Consider the following 16941-nt stretch of genomic DNA (forward strand, 5'->3'; position numbering starts at 1 on the left):
GGACAATCAGACACCATGAGGGACAGTAACATGAAATATAAATAGAATAAATAGAATTTGTTCTTTATTTTCATTAAAGACGCTGAGGCCTGAAAGCACTTCAGTCTGTCACAGACCGACAGATGAAGAATCAGGAAACAACAAGCAACCTTTTTCTTTTTTTGTTCAGTTGATAAAATCATGGATGATCAAATTCCCTCAAGATTGATTACAAATACAGTCCCGATCAAAGGTTTAAAACCAGCTGAAAAATGGCAAGTTTCAAAGTTTCAAATAAAAAAATGTTCTCAAATATCAATTTGTCTCACTCTTCTTTTCTTCTTGTTGCATATTGAAGTTCTACTTGAAACCTTGTTAAGATCCAACCATGCAAAATGTGAATTCTTGCCATTTTTCAACTGGTCTTAAACTTTTGATCAGGACTCTAAAACAAAAACATCAACTGGTTTGTCATAGGCCACGGAAAATCATCTTGCGACCCACTTTTGGGTCCCGAACCACCAGTTGAGAACCACTTCTTTTAGACCTTTTTTTTTTATTTTATTTTTTTATATATCTTTATTTGAATTGGGACAGTGCACATTAATCAACATGTGTTTCTTCAACATGTAAATGTGCCGGAGTTAGCCATATAGGCTCATTTTCATCCGTAGTCCCATGGCAGGTTGATGTCATGACAGATGGACAAACAACAGGCACAAACATACAGCAAAAGCACCATCACAGAGACATAAAAAGACAGTGAATGATGAATGATAACATTAAATATGTAAAAAGTAGGTACATTTTCACAGATAAAAGATCACCTTAACTTTTACAATGTCGTTATTTTGCAAGAAATTTTGATTTATGCCAGTTTGAATCCAATTGGACGCTTTTTGATGCCATTCCACAACACATATTTAAATCTTTACTACTATGGAAAGCTCCTGGACATTTCTGTATATACATGGCGGTGCAAAGACGGTAAAAATGGAAAAGAAATGCACACAAACTTGACAAAATGAAATGTAAATACTGGACATGTGGAATAAAGTACATAGCAATAAATAGAAATGATGATCAGAAATAGTGAAATAATGTATAGCAAAAGGCGATCTCACCTGTTTCGCTGGGTCTGCGTGAATATGACCCTGAGATGTTTGATTATGGTGCATTTAAAGAGTCCAGAGGAGGGAGGAGGGGCCTGTCAATCCTGTCAATCATCAGCACATCCTGTTCACAAAACAAGCTCATCACGCTCTGTACGGAAGGAGGACGGCATTATGTGCAGTGAGTGTCCTTGGAAAACGATTTAGACCGTTCATTCCTACTCCATATTGTCATGAAACGGATGTCGACAAACACACAAAAAAAAGGGCTGGAGTTCGATTCCCCAAGGACTACTATCAATACATCTTTATGCTCTGTTGTCAAAGAGCAATTTCCGACCACAAATATTACGAACTGGAGTCTAATTCATAAAGCTAATATGATTTAGGCTCGAGGTCAATTTGACTGAAATACGTGCACGGCTTTAAAATTAGCACACTTGTTCCCCACTGTTCACTTGAGTTCATAAGAAGCTCGTCTCAGCCGGAGTTCATAGCGAAACACGTTAATGCTATAACACTGTGCTAATTTCTCTGACTTTGCATTGGGGGGGAAATGCGCTAGATTTAGACACACGCAGCCGCACGCCGTTTGTTTTTCTTTCACAAATTTGCCGTTTACAATGTGGATCTATAAGTTTACTCTACTACAAGAAAATAATTCGATCAGCGCAGCTTTAAAAGTAAAAAAAAGTAAAAGTAACCAACCAAGGCCATATCATTTAATACAAATGGCTTACACAACAATACACTGTTTCAATAGACGTAAGTGAATCTAGAGCAGGGGTGCCCAAAGTGCGGTCCAGGGGCCAAATGTGGCCTTCAAACCAATTTTTTGTGGCCCTCGTGCTTCTTAGTGATTTGGCCCATACCTCTGGAGATGCTACTTTTCCCTGCTAAAATTCCACTCAATTCAAACATCAAAAACTAACATTGGTGAGACAGCGCTGCATTAAGCCTAATAAATAAAGGTGTGGAGAACGGTTTAAACCCCTCTTAAATGCACCTGGCTCAATCAATCCGTGGCCCTCAACGCTGTATACACTTTGAAATGCAGCTTTTGATAAAACACGTTTGTACATTCCTGATGCCTTCCCTGAGTGCCGGTACCTCCTGCACTGTAATAAGTGTTTCCTTGAATTAAAGCAATAACATTTAGTTCTGTCTACAGCAGAAGCTCCATGACTTCCTTCTTCACTTCTCAGTCTGTGACTGAAGAGCAATGAGGCCTCTGACTTTTTATTGGAAACAAAGAGCACATTGTATTTAGCGTCAGTTACTGTCACTCATGGTGTTTGACCTAAAGTCTAACTCTGAAGAAAGTCAATTCACATTTACACTGAGAAGGTTGGAAGGGGGTCCTTGCCTCAAGTGGAGGAGTTCAAGTATCTCGGGATCTTGTTCACGAGTGAGGGACGGATGGAGCGTGAGATCAATAGACGGATCGGTGCGGCGTCAGCAGTGATGCGGTCGCTGTATCGGACTGTCGTGGTGAAGAGGGAGCTGAGTCGGGAGGCAAAGCTCTCGATTTACCGATCGATCTACGTTCCCAACCTCACCTATGGTCATGAGATTTGGGTCATGACCGAAAGGACAAGATCGCGAATACAAGCGGCCGAAATGAGTTTCCTTCGCAGGGTGGCTGGGCGCACCCTCCAAGATCGGGTGAGGAGCTCAGTTACCCGGGAGGAGCTCGGAGTAGAGTCGCTGCTCCTCCACGTCGAAAGGAGCCAGCTGAGGTGGCTCGGGCATCTGTTCCGGATGCCTCCTGGTCGCCTCCCGTGGGAGGTGTTCCAGGCATGTCCTAGTGGGACAAGGCCTCGTGGAAGGCCCAGGACACGCCGGTGGGACTATGTCTCCGAGCTGGCCTGGTGTCGCCTCGGGGTCCCCCCAGAACAGCTGGAGGAGGTGTATGTGGATCGGGAAGTTTGGGCATCTCTGCTGAGACTGCTGCCCCCGCGACCCGGCCCCGGATAAAGCGGAAGAAAATGGATGGATGGATGGAGGTTGGAAGGGCGCCTCCTTGTGTCCAATTGCGTCCAAATGCCTGGACCAAGGAGGAGGTAGGAAACACTTATTACAGTGTGGGGGCTTCACAGGAATTACAGGGGGGGGCAAAACATTCAAACATATCAATCAAATATGTGAGATATACACTGCAAAGTCATAGTTAAAGGTGCATTACTTCATAAAGGTCACCATGATAAGGATCAGTTTTAGTTCAGGTTTTTTCAGAGTTTCTTGCAGGTTTTCTGGATGGAATGAATACGGAACCATGGAGACGGTTGAAACAGCAATGAAAACCTACAAGACACAATAAAAACCATTGACCTAAGACATAGAAAAGTTGCATAGTGTACCTTTAATAATTGATTGCTTTTCAGTTCTGCAATCTTTGTTATCAGTTTGTATAAAGTGTGTTGACCATGCTGAGCTTTGATCAGTATTTTGAGAGTTATTACTATACTTGTCATTTGTATCACTATTATTCTCAGACAGTTTGAGGCTTTCACAGTTGATTCATAACCTCTGCTAAATTTAGATGCGGAATTCTCTGATGATTTTTATGAATCCATTTGAAGTACATGACCCTGTTCTGAGAATGTTCGGACGATGTGCTTATGCGGCGGATGTTTATTATGTTTATGTTTATTACACTAAAACGCATTTAATTGTTTGTCCTTTAAGTTTGATTGAGGGACACGAGAGCGGCTGACAACGTACAAACATGGACTGCACTTAACTCTAATCCAATTACAGCCGCGGCCTGAGTGAGGTCACACAGGAAACCGTCTTAAATGAACACATCCAGGGACCCGGATTAGCCCTGGGAAGTCCACGTTTCTTCTTCAAACAAGAGCCTTTGACCTTGACCCGAGAAAGAAGCCAACGTTTGAAACCAATGGACGGATGTGGAGAAAGAATGAACACCTATTGTGCTCAAAAGTGCAATAATGCATGTCTTTGAAATGGGAAAATACATGTAGTTTCTCAAACACTGAGTAACATTTTGGATTCTACCATTGCCATCGATACAAAACATGCTAATGACCAGCTCGACACAGAAAATCCTGTCTTTTTTTTGCTGTGAGTTACCAAAGCGTGGATTTGGATGAGGACCTGACCTGTTTTTGGCTGCCTTTAGTCACATCTCCATGGAGACGAGCTGGAGACGTCCCAGTAAAGTTACAGTCACGTCGTCTGTGCAGCAAAGACACACAATTGTTTATTTGTTCACACTTTCGGTGCAGAATTTTTCAACAATAAAAAATATCTGTAGTAAAACAAATGCCTTCTGTCCAGTACGCATCCTATGGCTATTCGATGATGAGCGAATCCATTTACAGTCAAAAACAGTTTCACTGTGCATTAGTGCAGGGCAGTGGGGGAACATAATGACCTCAATTCAGGTCCTGTCCCCTGTGTGAGCACCACTAACCACTAAGCCACTGTGAGTCTGGGATTTAGGACTACTATAGTCTGTTTCACCCACTTTTTAAAATGGTAAATGGCAAATGGTCCCATTCTCTCACTTCTGGTCCCTGACCCATAGTTTGGGAACCGCTGATTTAAAACTGAAACTTGCACCTGAAGTGACATTCCATCACAAGATCGCGAATACAAGCGGCCGAAATGAGTTTCCTTCGCAGGGTGGCTGGGCACACTCTTTGGGATCGGGTGAGGAGCTCAGTTACCCGGAAGGAGCTCGGAGTAGAGTCGCTGCTCCTTCACGTCGAAAGGAGCCGCTGAGGTGGCTAGAGCATCTGTTCCGGATGCCTCCTGGTCACCTGTTCCAGGCATGTCCTAGTGGGACAAGGCCTCGTGGAAGGCCCAGGGCACGCTGGTGGGACTATGTCTCCGAGCTGGCCTGGTGTTGCCTCGGGGTCCCCCCAGAACAGCTGGAGGAGGTGTGTGTGGATCGGGAAGTTTGGGCATCTCTGCTGAGACTGCTGCCCCCGCGACCCGGCCCGGATAAAGCGAAAGAAAATGGAAGGATGGATGGATGGATGGACCTGCACCTGACGGTTATTTCTGTCTTACCACTGAGAATTAGCCTGTGAGTAACCCAATTCCTTATAGACTGTGAACATTCAGAGAACCAGAGTTACTGTAAGTTACTGTGCTCAAGAGAACCGTGTGGATTCAACTCCTCTTTGAGACAAAAAGTCTCGGAGAACGGCTTTTTACTCTCGTCTATTCACCAAACTACTGTCCTGATTCTCCGCTAGAGACAAAATGAAGAGAGTTTAAATGAGCGTGTGGCCGATGCAGCCGAGTCCACGCAGAGCAAACATGAGAGCAGCGCCCGGGACACGGGTGACATGGAGGCGCACATGAGGCGAAGCACCGGGAGACAGGCAGCCGAGCGGGGACACGAGCTGAGCGGGTGACCACGACGTGAGGAAAAAGATCCATGGTCTTTGCTTTCACTGGCCTATGGACTGTGAACCTTTTAGATTTGGGTAAAGCTAAACTGGGAAAATGCACTGGGTTAAGGTGGAGGTTAAGAATGTAGTTTGCTCAAATAAACTAAACTAAAACCTTTTTGCTTTGAGACTAAAATGAGACACAAAATTTCAAAATAAAACTTAAAGTACATCTTAACTTATGTTATACCACTTATCTGATTATAGCTGAGTATAGCTGAATGATAAAACTTTTACCACTATCAATGATGTGAATCTTTGTCCACATCAATAAAACAACATTTTTTTTGTATGTTTTTAATCATATCTAGCGTGAATAAACGTTTGCATATTTTATTTGCCAACTGTTACAGCATTATTGTCCCTTTTAACCCCTTTTGTATTACAATTTCCTCCTAACTTTTGCCACAATTTCAGCCACACATTACCTGACATTTGAGATGCACAATAATTTAAATTTGCAGATCTTCCACAGATTATTGTTTTGTTTTTCTGGTTAAATATTTCAATATAAGTATCGGGAAAGTATTGTTCAATGACTGATATTGAAGCCCTATAGTCCTGGTTTATTTTCTTAGCGTCGCGTTGCCCTCGTCCAAACCTGGTTTAGACTTGGTTTATCTCTGGTTTACCTTTAATCAAAGGAAACGCCTGACAAACATTTATTACTCTGACCTCTGGGGCACAAGGTAATGGACACATCCTGTTGTTTACGGGAAGTTAAAGAAAATGAAGATAATTGCAGGGATAGCAGTTGTTCGCGAGAGGAGCATTTTGAGGAAACATTGGGTGCATCAGTGGAGGTTGGATAAAACGTTCCAGGTAATGACCAGGTTAGGAGTCACTACTGGCAGACTTCCTGTTGATGAGGGTCCATTCATGAATATTAGCGGTAAATTGAAAAAGGGACATGGTGTTCTGGATTTTGACGCTCGTGGGTTTGAATGAATCATGTCTTGGCCGGCGCCTCGCAGGCAGTGGAGTCCACACAAAAACAGCAGCAAGTGATGCGTTACATTCACTCAATTACTTGAATACATTTTTGGAGATGTTTCTATCTTCAGACGCTAAATGCCTCCAGTTGAAAATTTTAACATTGACCACTGATCAGTGACCTCTACACTACAGTGGGAAGAAAAAGTGAGTACACTGTCTGAAATTTCTCACATTTCTGCCTAAATTGGTCACTAAATGTGGTCTGATCTTGATGAATGATGATGAATGATTAAACAGTGTCTGCTTAAACTGATACCAAACATTTACATTTGATCATATTTTTATTGACCACAACATGTGAACATTCACAGGAGAGCGTGGAATAAGTAAGTACACCGCCTGAATCTCACTGAACTGCAGCAGTTTTGTAAAGAGGAATGGTCCAAGATTCATCCTGACCGTTGTGAGCGTCTAATCTGCAACTACAGGAAAACAGTTATTCCTGCAAAAGCAGGATCAGCCGATATTTATTACTTATTCACATGCTGTTGTTAATTTCTCAGGTTTTTCTGCAAAATATCTTGATAAACTTGTGAGTAAATTTTTCTGATGATATCACGTTGTCCAGGCCCTGAGAAAACAAAACAGCCCCACGCCATGATTGTCCTGCTCCAGACTTCACAGTGGGGAGAGGGTCTTGATGTTGCTGTTCCATTTGTCCACCACACATGACGTTGCGTGTTCCTCCCAAACTATTCGACTTTGGGTCCAACAGTCCACTCCAGTAGTGCAGTGGAGCATCCAAGTGCTCTTTCACAAACCAAAGTTGAATAGTTTGGGAGGAACACGCAACGCAACGCACAGCAGCCCGTCTTCTCACCGGTTCATCCAGAGCCACATCACTCCTGTCCTCTCCTCCCTGCACTGTCTGTTTTTGGATTGATTTTAAAATGTTAATGCTTGTTTTTAAAACTCTTCATGGTTGGTGACCGTACATCGCCCCAGCAGAGCTCTCAGGTCTGCCGATCAGATGGTTCTGGACGTGCCCAGGTCCGGGTACAAACAGTGGGGCGATCGTTCCTTTGTGGTTGCCACGTCTAAACTGTGGAACAGCCCCTCAGTCTGTTCTCACAGACCTGTCCCTTTCTATATCCAGATTAAAGACTCGTCTTTTCAAACTTGCTTTTAATGCTTAGAACACACTGATGTTGTGTTTTTAAAATGTTTTTCATCTTTCTGTGAAGCACTTTGGTCCTCCTGGTGTTGTAAAGTGCTGTATAAATAAACTTTGATTGATTGATTGATTGATTGATTGATTGATTGATTGATTGATTGATAGTTCTGGATTAGTCTCGGTACAGACCCGCTCGCTGCTCTTCTTTTTTTTCTTTTTCTTTTTTTTTTTACAATCGAGAGCGGTGAAAAAATGAGGTTATATATGATATAGACTCATTACATGCAAAGTGACATATGTCAAAACTTTATTTGTTATAATTTTGATGATTATGGTTTATAGTCCATTTTCAAAATATTCAAATTTTCTGAGATTTTTAATTTTGGGTTTTTACAAGCTGAGCCATTATAATCAAAATGATAATAAATAAAGGCTATACATATCTCACTTTGCATGTTATGAGTCTATATCGTATGCATGAAATTTGGTTCACGTGTTCACTAAAACCCTCTCTTCTTCTTCCCCTCTCTTCTCCTCTAAAACTCCATCTTTGTTTATAGTGTGCTCTATGAAATATTAAACACAAATCCTTTCACCTTTGCTTGATTTGCTGGGAGAAGATACAGTATTATACCAAATTTCATGCGTGTTTCACCAACTGAAGCATCGAGTATCTTCTCAATCAACCCATTCCTGTCGACAATAGTTGAACATTTCATCTGGCAAAGTCCTGTCCGACTGAGAGCATAGTCATGACTGCCACGACATACAGATCAAACCCAGATAAAAGCAGCAGCAGGGCTTTGTTTATGCAAATGTGACCTAACGGCTCTGAGTTTCTCCCCAAGCCCAGAGAAAGACGGTGAAACACAATCAAGGTTATATTCAAATGTACTTATTATTTCAATATAAGGAATCTTTGTCCATGCCAGTGCCGTCCTTTGCCTGGCTGGCCTCGAAGTTCATTTCTAAGTTTATTCAAAATCCAATTATTACTTGGAGAGACGGCTTCCCACATCATTAAAAGCCTCTCTCCTTGCAGAACAGTTTTTAATGAAAGCTCATTGCCCTAAAATGATTAAAGCCTAAATTACTGATATTTTTTCATGATTGTTTTGTACCTTGTTCTGGCCCGACGGAGTCATTGTGCCAGTTATTATGAGATTGTTCAGCTATATTGTGAATGACAAATAGCTCCGGGCCAGGTAGTCTGTGTGGCACGCACAATATTAGCACTGACGGAAGTAATTCGATGGATATTAGCACTGAGGAAGGTAATTACAGGAAGCATTTTGTTGCTGTGGAAGTGTGAGTATAACCTCACAACATGAAGGCCTTTCTAATCTGGGAAATAAGTGAAATCTTCCAGCTGAGATTTATAGAGTCCCCGTGTGTGGCTCCATTACACTACAAGGGTCAAATTTAACTACGTCAGTAAATGTTTAACCTCTTACCCAAGCTATTTTTCTTCTCGACTGGAGTTAACAGCCTATAGACCAGTGTGACGCCTCATTTGAAAGCTAAGACCCAAACAGATCTTTCATCGCGTTGTCGCCGCGTTGTTGCTTTTTTGTCGCCTGTTTCGTTCCTTTTTCATCATTTTTTCTCACTCTTTTTATTCTAATTCTTCTCTCATTTTTGTTGCTATTCTGATACGTTTTTTTCCAAGAAGCTTTTAGATTTGGGTAAAGCTGAAACGTGCCCGGTTAAAGGAACAGGCCGCTGTTTTTTCCACACTGCGATATGTTCTTACCTGAGATTAGACGAGTTGATCCGTACCTGTCTGGTCTTTGCGTGTGCCCGTGGAAGAGCGTGGTCGCTTCCAACTTCACCACCATTTGGAGCTATGGGAATATGCTGGGACAGGCCAAATGCTAACAACATCTTTGGTCGTTTTGCGTGACTGAGGGCACGCACAAAGACCAGACAGGTACGGATCAACTCGTCTAAGCTCAGGCAAGAGCATATCTCAGTGTGTAAAAACGGTGGCCTGTTCCTTTAAGGCGAGGTAAGGGTTAGGAGGTTAACTAAAACTGAACTTCTACACAATGTATAAGTTCAATGCATTGTTTATGGCTGAGATTGCAAAAACAAGGGTTGATCTCAGTCAGATGAAGACTTCAGTGATATTGCGATGTATTGTGGCTTCTCACGATACGGATATTGCATCACCTAATATCGCGATACGATATATTTGTGATATATTGTGCAGCCCTAGTCTATATCAATAAGATCCTGCCAAAAAGTGAGCAACTAAACAGAATATTTAGTAGCGTGTTATGTTCAAAATAGAGCTAAAATACTCTCAAAGTCAAAAGTCAGAAGTCCAAAACATCATTCAAAGTAATATTGAAATTGTGCAGTTTCTGAGGTAATTCCAAGAACCCCCTGTCAACTCCCCGCCCCCCTGGTTGGGAAACACTGGTCTCTGCTAGTTCAGCCTGCTTTGTGAGGCTAAACTTTACTCTTTCACATTCTCTTTTGATTTGCGCCAAAATGAAACCTTTCCCTTTCATTGTGTTGAAATAGGTCGTAGCCAGTTGTGGTGCAGCCCTTTCGGCTCTGACTCAGCCTCACCTGACCCACTCGGGACCTGATCGATGCGCTCCAAAGGGTCCGAGTCCTCCCAGAGCCTGCAGACCGGAGCAGCAGCGCATTCAAGACCCTCATCTTTTCAATGACCTCAACCAGTTTCATGATCACTGATACTTGTTTGCAAACAACACAAACCAACACAAACGAACGAATGAATGAAGAGATTTAAAGGTATTGCATTAACCTGTTACTTGCCGACACCCCTTGATCAGGGGTAGGGTTAGGGTCAGGGGTTAGGGTCAGAGGTTAGGCTTAGGGTCAGGGGATAGGGTTATGATTAGGGTTAGGGACGGCAAATGTGATGCAAGTTTTGTTTCACACACACAGATTTTACTCATATTTTTAGAAACTAAAAGGTCTTGGCTTTCAACTGAGGCATCATACTTATAGGCTGTAAACTCTCTTGTTCAAAACGCTTTGGGATTTGGAAATGCAGAATCGCAGAAAATAACTCTGACCCTATAACCCTAAGATGCAGATAACAGGTTCAATGTAATTGCCCTGTTCAGACGTGACTGTTTTGATCGTTTCTTTCTTATGAATATTATGATTATGAAACAGACATTTAATGATTGAGTATTGTGTATTCCTTTGATTTTAATATAGTGACTGTATTCTACATACTCTCAAATGAAAGAGTAACTGTACCAGAATACAGTTACCCAAAATGAGCATCCTAAATACTTATTCTAAATACATGTATTACTCACGAACACTACTACTAGTTAAATATTACTTACTAAAAGTAAAAGTTGCTTTGTCAAATTATTACTTAACTGAAACTACTGAAGTATTTGCAATAGAAAATAAAAAGGCCTAAGTATTCAAAGCAGAAAGTGCAAATCCGTTAGTGGTATGACAAATAACATTGCAGGACAAAACATCTTTCTCCTTGTAGAGGGTAGAGTAACCAATATATTTACTCAAGGAAGAGTAACATTACTTAATTTTACTCAAGTACAGGGGAAAAGTACTGCAAGAGCACTTGGATAAAATGTTAGCCTACTCGAGTACTGTAACTGAGTAACTTTGAACAAAAAAGTCTGTTCATTTTCAATAACGCCATAAATTGTGTGAAACAAAACATGAAACATAAAAACTTATGACACTAAAACTGAGACTAAAATGTCCTTATATATCGTTGACTAAAATAAGACTGAATAAAAATGAAGAGAAGAGACTAAAATCATTTGAACTTCCAATATCAGTTGGAAAGAGCCTCATATCATTTAAATTAGGGGTGTCCAAACCTTTTTCACTGAGGGCCACATACAGAAAAATATACAAACAACTGGGCCGCACTCAGTAGAGGTCAGAGGTCAAAGTTAGTGTGGCACTATGTGTTTTACTATTTTATATTAAAACAGTTGCCCCCCCATTAAAAACTCTTTAAGTTCATTTAACTAAGTTTAGATGCTGTTTATAATTGTTTTCTTTTTGCAATGTTTAAGGTTTCACTGTTTTATGTGACATGCAATACCCGGGTACACCAGCAGAGGGCGCTTGGTGCGTTTCGTATCAGTAGCTGGCGCTGTAGAAGAAGTCCTGCCAGTACGTGATATGAGAGAAACAGAGGCAGCAAGCTCCTTAGTAATTAATGTTGTACATGTTTTGCAGGTAAGCTGGTTGGAAAAGCGCACACATAAACAGTAGTAGAGTCTCTCCTGCACCTGTTAGATTAAGTTTTGTTTAGTTAGGAAGTGTTTTGTAAACTTTATTTTGTTTAAGACGAGTACCACACCAAGTTAGCATTTCTAAGATGGCGGACGTTGGTCCAACGGTTGCCGCGGTGACCAAGCTAAAAAACATTTACGAGGTTGTACTCAGATTTGCGTACTAGTACTGTGCTAGGGGCAACTTGTGTGGTAAGGATTGCCAGGTTAACATTTTTTGTGTTTCGTTGCTACTATAAGCACATCAGTTATGTGTACGGCTAAGCTACTAGTGTAGTGTGCTAAGGCAGGAAAATGGAGTCACACAGTACAGTAGGTCAAGTTTCAAGTAATATAATGGTACAGTAGAACGGTAGTGACAAAAGATACATACATGAATAAATAAGTGATTAAAGACATGATTAAAAGGTAATTCATAAATGATTGAAAGGTAGTTAAAAACAGTTAAAAAAAGGTTTTTGCTCAGTCATTTAGAATATTGTAAAATTGTTCAACTCCAGATTTTAAGTATTGTTTTAGAAGAAGTCCTGCCAGTACGTGATATGAGAGAAACAGAGGCAGCAAGCTCCGTAGTAATTAATGTTGTACATGTTTTGCAGCTTGTGCCACCGGAAATAAATATGTTGCACCAAGAAGGAGTTGGCCCATCTTTCAAAAGTGTAACATTAGCATATTCAATAAAGTGTTAACTATGCTTTTTAATTGAATATGCTTTAAGTAAAAAAAATGTATTAATAGATTTTCATTTATTTTATATATATTCAATTAAAGCAAAAAATTAAAAAAAATGAATTATATTTTATTTTTCAATCCTCAGCCAAAGGAACATCTCTGAGCTTTGTCCATGTGGGAGAAGCTCCATAAAGCAGAGGACCTAGATTAAATAGGATTACAATAAATATTATAAATGTTAAGTCGTCTAAATGTGTCTTGAACTTAGTCAACCAAAACTGGACTAAAAATGAAGAAAATGATTTGACTAAATCTCGACTAAAATTATTTACGATATAGAGAAAGTCTACAGTTACCATGGAGATCCCCCATCTTTGCAGCTAGCATACATTTCCATAGGCTAACATTAGCTAAAAACAGTATAAAAAGTGGAGAAAAAAACAGTGGAACAACTCCGTTAGCTGCTGCTGGTAAATACATCTAACACACTGTGGTCTCCAAGTGTTTTAATGTGAACAATAACTCCAGTATTTTAACTTATAAAATCTCCATTAGTTTACAATGGCTGCTAATCCCATAATGCTTAGCGATATGACGTCACATTCCCGAACTCATCAAAAGACTAAAACTAAATTAAAATAACACTGGTAGAAGCCCATTTATTTTTCAAATGTAGTGGAGTAAAAGTATTAAGTTCTTAACACAAATACTACTCAAGTAAAGCATAGAAACTCAAAAAACCCCACCAAAAAATACTACTTAATAAACTAAGTAAATTACAGGTGACGTTGAGGGTCGTGAATCTGCAGCTGCTCCGGTCTGCCGCGTCACACACCCTCATATCCTCCCCCGGGCCGATCACAGAGCGCATCGATCAACCTACAGGGCTGTCATCCTCCAGAGCGGACTCACAGGTGAAGGGCTGACGGGGACGCTCGCTGCTGCTGCTCCCCGGGGTCCACCTCCACCATGTTCGAGTCTCTGGTCAGCGACCTCCTGAACAAGTTCATCGGGGACTACGTGGAGAATTTGGACAAGTCGCAGCTGAAGATAGGCATCTGGGGAGGTGAGCGCTGCTGCTAGCATACCCGGCTACATAACACGGACACACACGCAGGGCGCAACGCGGAACTCCCTAGCGAAACCCTGCAATTAAAACAACCCGTGTGCAATCTAAATACGCGGCCCTTGGCAAATATACACACGTAGCTTGGACTAAACCGCCGGGGCCGCTTTAAACTTCGGCTTGGTTCGCGTGACAGCTCGGTTTACGGCGCCCTGAAAAGTTAAAGCTTAATCTGCCGTAATGACCCGCTTCTCCGACATCAAAACAACGCGACGTTCACAGCGCCTGGTGTGACTTTGAATGGAAAGCCCGTCCGAAACGACGGCTAGTCCGATTTTCTGTTCCTGCCGAAATGTAAACACGGGCTTGACATAGTTAGTTATGCTATACTGGCTTTTGTGTATGACTTGGTTATTAGTAGCAAATCGTGTAAATCTTAAATTCAGTGTAATTTCAAGGGGGAGTTGGTAAGACGTCACGTCAGAGCCCGAATCTGACGAGACGGGAGTGTAAATAATGGATTTTTTTGGTGTCGTCTTGCCCTGCAGAATTTGTCCAAGGTGCATTTTGCCCTGGGAGTCCCTACATGTGACTCAAAAGGGGGAAAAAAGCAATAAAAAAAAAAAGAAAGAAAGCCGTGAGAGTCAGAGAGAGTGGACAGCAGAGGAGCTTAATAAAATTAGGCTGAATTACAAAGTTATGCCTGTCTTATTTTGACGTTTCAGATGTCACATGGTTTGTTTACATAGCACTCATTCCCTAAGTTATCAATGTCAAATCCACTTGCTCGTATCTACTACTGAGGTAAATAATAGCAAAAGAGTGATGGTAGTAGCAGGGCATTGGTTGGTATTCTCTTTTCAGATTTAGCAATGAAGAACTCAAATAACTGCAATATATATAGTGAAAGTTGCACTGCTGTCTCGTCGTTGGAGCTGTTCTTCCTCATTCTTCGTGACAATATAGCTTACTGACATACCTGTTTACAGCGTGCTTGGCAAGGTTTTCTCAGGCTGGGAATTGTTTTAAAGCCAAGTAACTGGAAGAAGATGTGTGTGTCAACTGTGCTCTTTTTTTTTAAAGTGCTTTTTGAAGTCTGGCCAAAAGTCTAGTATAGTCTTTGTCAGAAGCCATGCAGAACCATTAAGATTGTATTGGCAAGCATGATGTGTAATCTGCTGTCAAATCTTAGAATAATGTAAATTGTGAGCTGAACTTTACAATTATTCTTTACTAAAACCTTTTGTTTTATTGCCAAAATGTCTCTGCATAATAAAACCTAGTGCAACTTTCAAGTCCATATGACACATTAGACACAATTTTTGTGAAAACATAGTTAACACATTATATATTGAAAGGATCTGTATCATGCTATTTTAGCCATCCCAAAGTAAACTATAGGCTTTAATATGATGTATTGTATCTCTACCGCTATGGAGCATTATTTTTTGTGAGAAATAAAATAATTTTCTGGTGGTATTTTGCAAACCCGAAGGACAAGACTCTTCGATTCAGTTAACTCCGCCCGTTCTCTCTGAGCGGATCTGCCCATGCATTATTAGCTTAAAATAAATATAAATGTCACAACAATAAGTGAAGTTACATCACGATGCAGTTATAAGGAGTTGACATCTGCAACACAGCTTCATAAATGGCTAACACACACGCTAGCACACACGCTAACACGCGTTTTTACTCACCGCTCTGTCCTGGCCTCTCCATCACATTGGGGACTCGCGTTGGTTATAAAAGTTAATCCACTTTGGTTCTGGCGAAGGTTCACCAAACATCCATCAGAGGCAGTCACAGAAAAACACTATTTTGGCTGATAGTCGCCGAATCCCGGAGTGAAATGCCAACTTCTGGCGAGTGGCCTCTTTAGGAAGGTTGAAAAAAGTCCTGTCCTCGTAGCCAAACATGCTGTTCTACATGACGACATTGTTAGCTGCTCAGAGAGCAGGATTCAGGAGGTTTGCTGAGAACTGTGTGAATGAAGCCAAAAACATCTCTGGGGGTGTTTTTGATAAGGAAATAGCATGACAACATGGCTAAAAGCTCCAAAAAGTAGATTTTGCATGATATAGCACCTTTAAGATTTTGCTAAAGATTGTACCCAGCTTTCTTTAGTTTGGCCATTTTTGTGATGTTTATAGTCTCACTTCCTTATTGGACACCGACAGGAAGTGACATAGATGAAGGCAAACAGTTTGAAACTGTTGCCGTGCCAAGTTAACCGTGTTAAGTCAATGGGAAATGAGTCAAACTGCAACTGCAATAATAACAATATCACAAAGTACGCTCAATCTACTGCACTTTCTTATCTCAATTTTGCATATCCACCGGAGCCACCGAAAGAGGAAGTCCTACTTTGTCTGAGCTTCTTCTTGAGTGTGCAGAGTGTGCAGTGTAATCAGTTACTTTAATATGTCCAAAACGAAACTGGTTCTCAACTCGCTTAGAAAGCAATTGATATAATTAAAATCAAAACATATCATTAGCTGAACCAGTTGCATGTTTAAGTATTATTGACTCATTTTGCCATCACATTTTATCTTTGCCATTATGTAAAGGTGCTATTACTGTATATTTGTAATTCTGTTTCAATATTTATGTCTTCATCTTTGCAGGAAATGTGGTCCTGGAAAACCTGAAAGTCAAAGAAAACGCTCTGGTAAGTCTCTGCCCCAAAGCCTTCAGACCCAACCCCTGGTTCAGATTTCAACATGACAAAAGAGCTGCTGGTGTGTGTGCGAAGTGAACTGAAAGCTGCTGCTTAATTGCGAGGTTGTTTACCACATTGCTCCAGGGAAGAGAGTTGTTTGGCTGTTTTAGCGCTTCCAAGCTATTTCCCATTTTGACCGAAACCTCAAATCTAAGGCCATCAGTGCAGCAGAGACTCGTGTGTGTGCCTTCAACAAACTCGCTGGTCATTGTATTTACATTTTAGTTGCAATACACCAGGCTGAAAGCTTTTGTCAAATATTGGTTTAGCAAAGGTAGTTACTTATGAGCTAATGTTTCCGATTCATGTTCGGCTCTGGTTAAACAGGTCTGAGTGGATTCTCCAGAACAGTAGTTCACAATGGGGCTGCACAATATTCGCACATAATAGCGAATGACAAAAGGCTGCAGTCATTCACGCTGTACGATATCTTCTCTCAGTGGGGTCGTGTTGCGTTTAAACCTGCTCGTCATTTTCTACCTCTATAAACTTGGTCTGAAGTGTCTGGTAGAGGTGTGGGTTGGCATTGAATTTTGTCTTGTTCCGGTGAAATATTTGTGGCGGACACAGCTCATAATGTTATGT

At 41.1% G+C, this 16941-nt stretch overlaps 1 protein-coding gene across 1 annotated transcript in view; it reads left to right on the top strand.

Moving 5' to 3' along the window:
* Positions 1 to 13444: 13444 nt before the first annotated feature.
* The window catches only part of vps13c (vacuolar protein sorting 13 homolog C), a 71661-nt gene continuing 68164 nt past the window's right edge, over positions 13445 to 16941 (top strand). The window contains exons 1-2 of the mRNA XM_079554944.1: positions 13445 to 13634; positions 16262 to 16305. Coding sequence (XP_079411070.1) covers positions 13538 to 13634; positions 16262 to 16305 — 141 coding nt within the window. The 5' untranslated portion in view covers positions 13445 to 13537. The remainder of the gene's footprint in view (positions 13635 to 16261; positions 16306 to 16941) is intronic.

Source organism: Gobius niger (genome assembly GCF_951799975.1).
Source record: "Gobius niger genome assembly, chromosome: 4".
In the NCBI taxonomy this organism is placed as follows: Eukaryota; Metazoa; Chordata; class Actinopteri; order Gobiiformes; family Gobiidae; genus Gobius; species Gobius niger.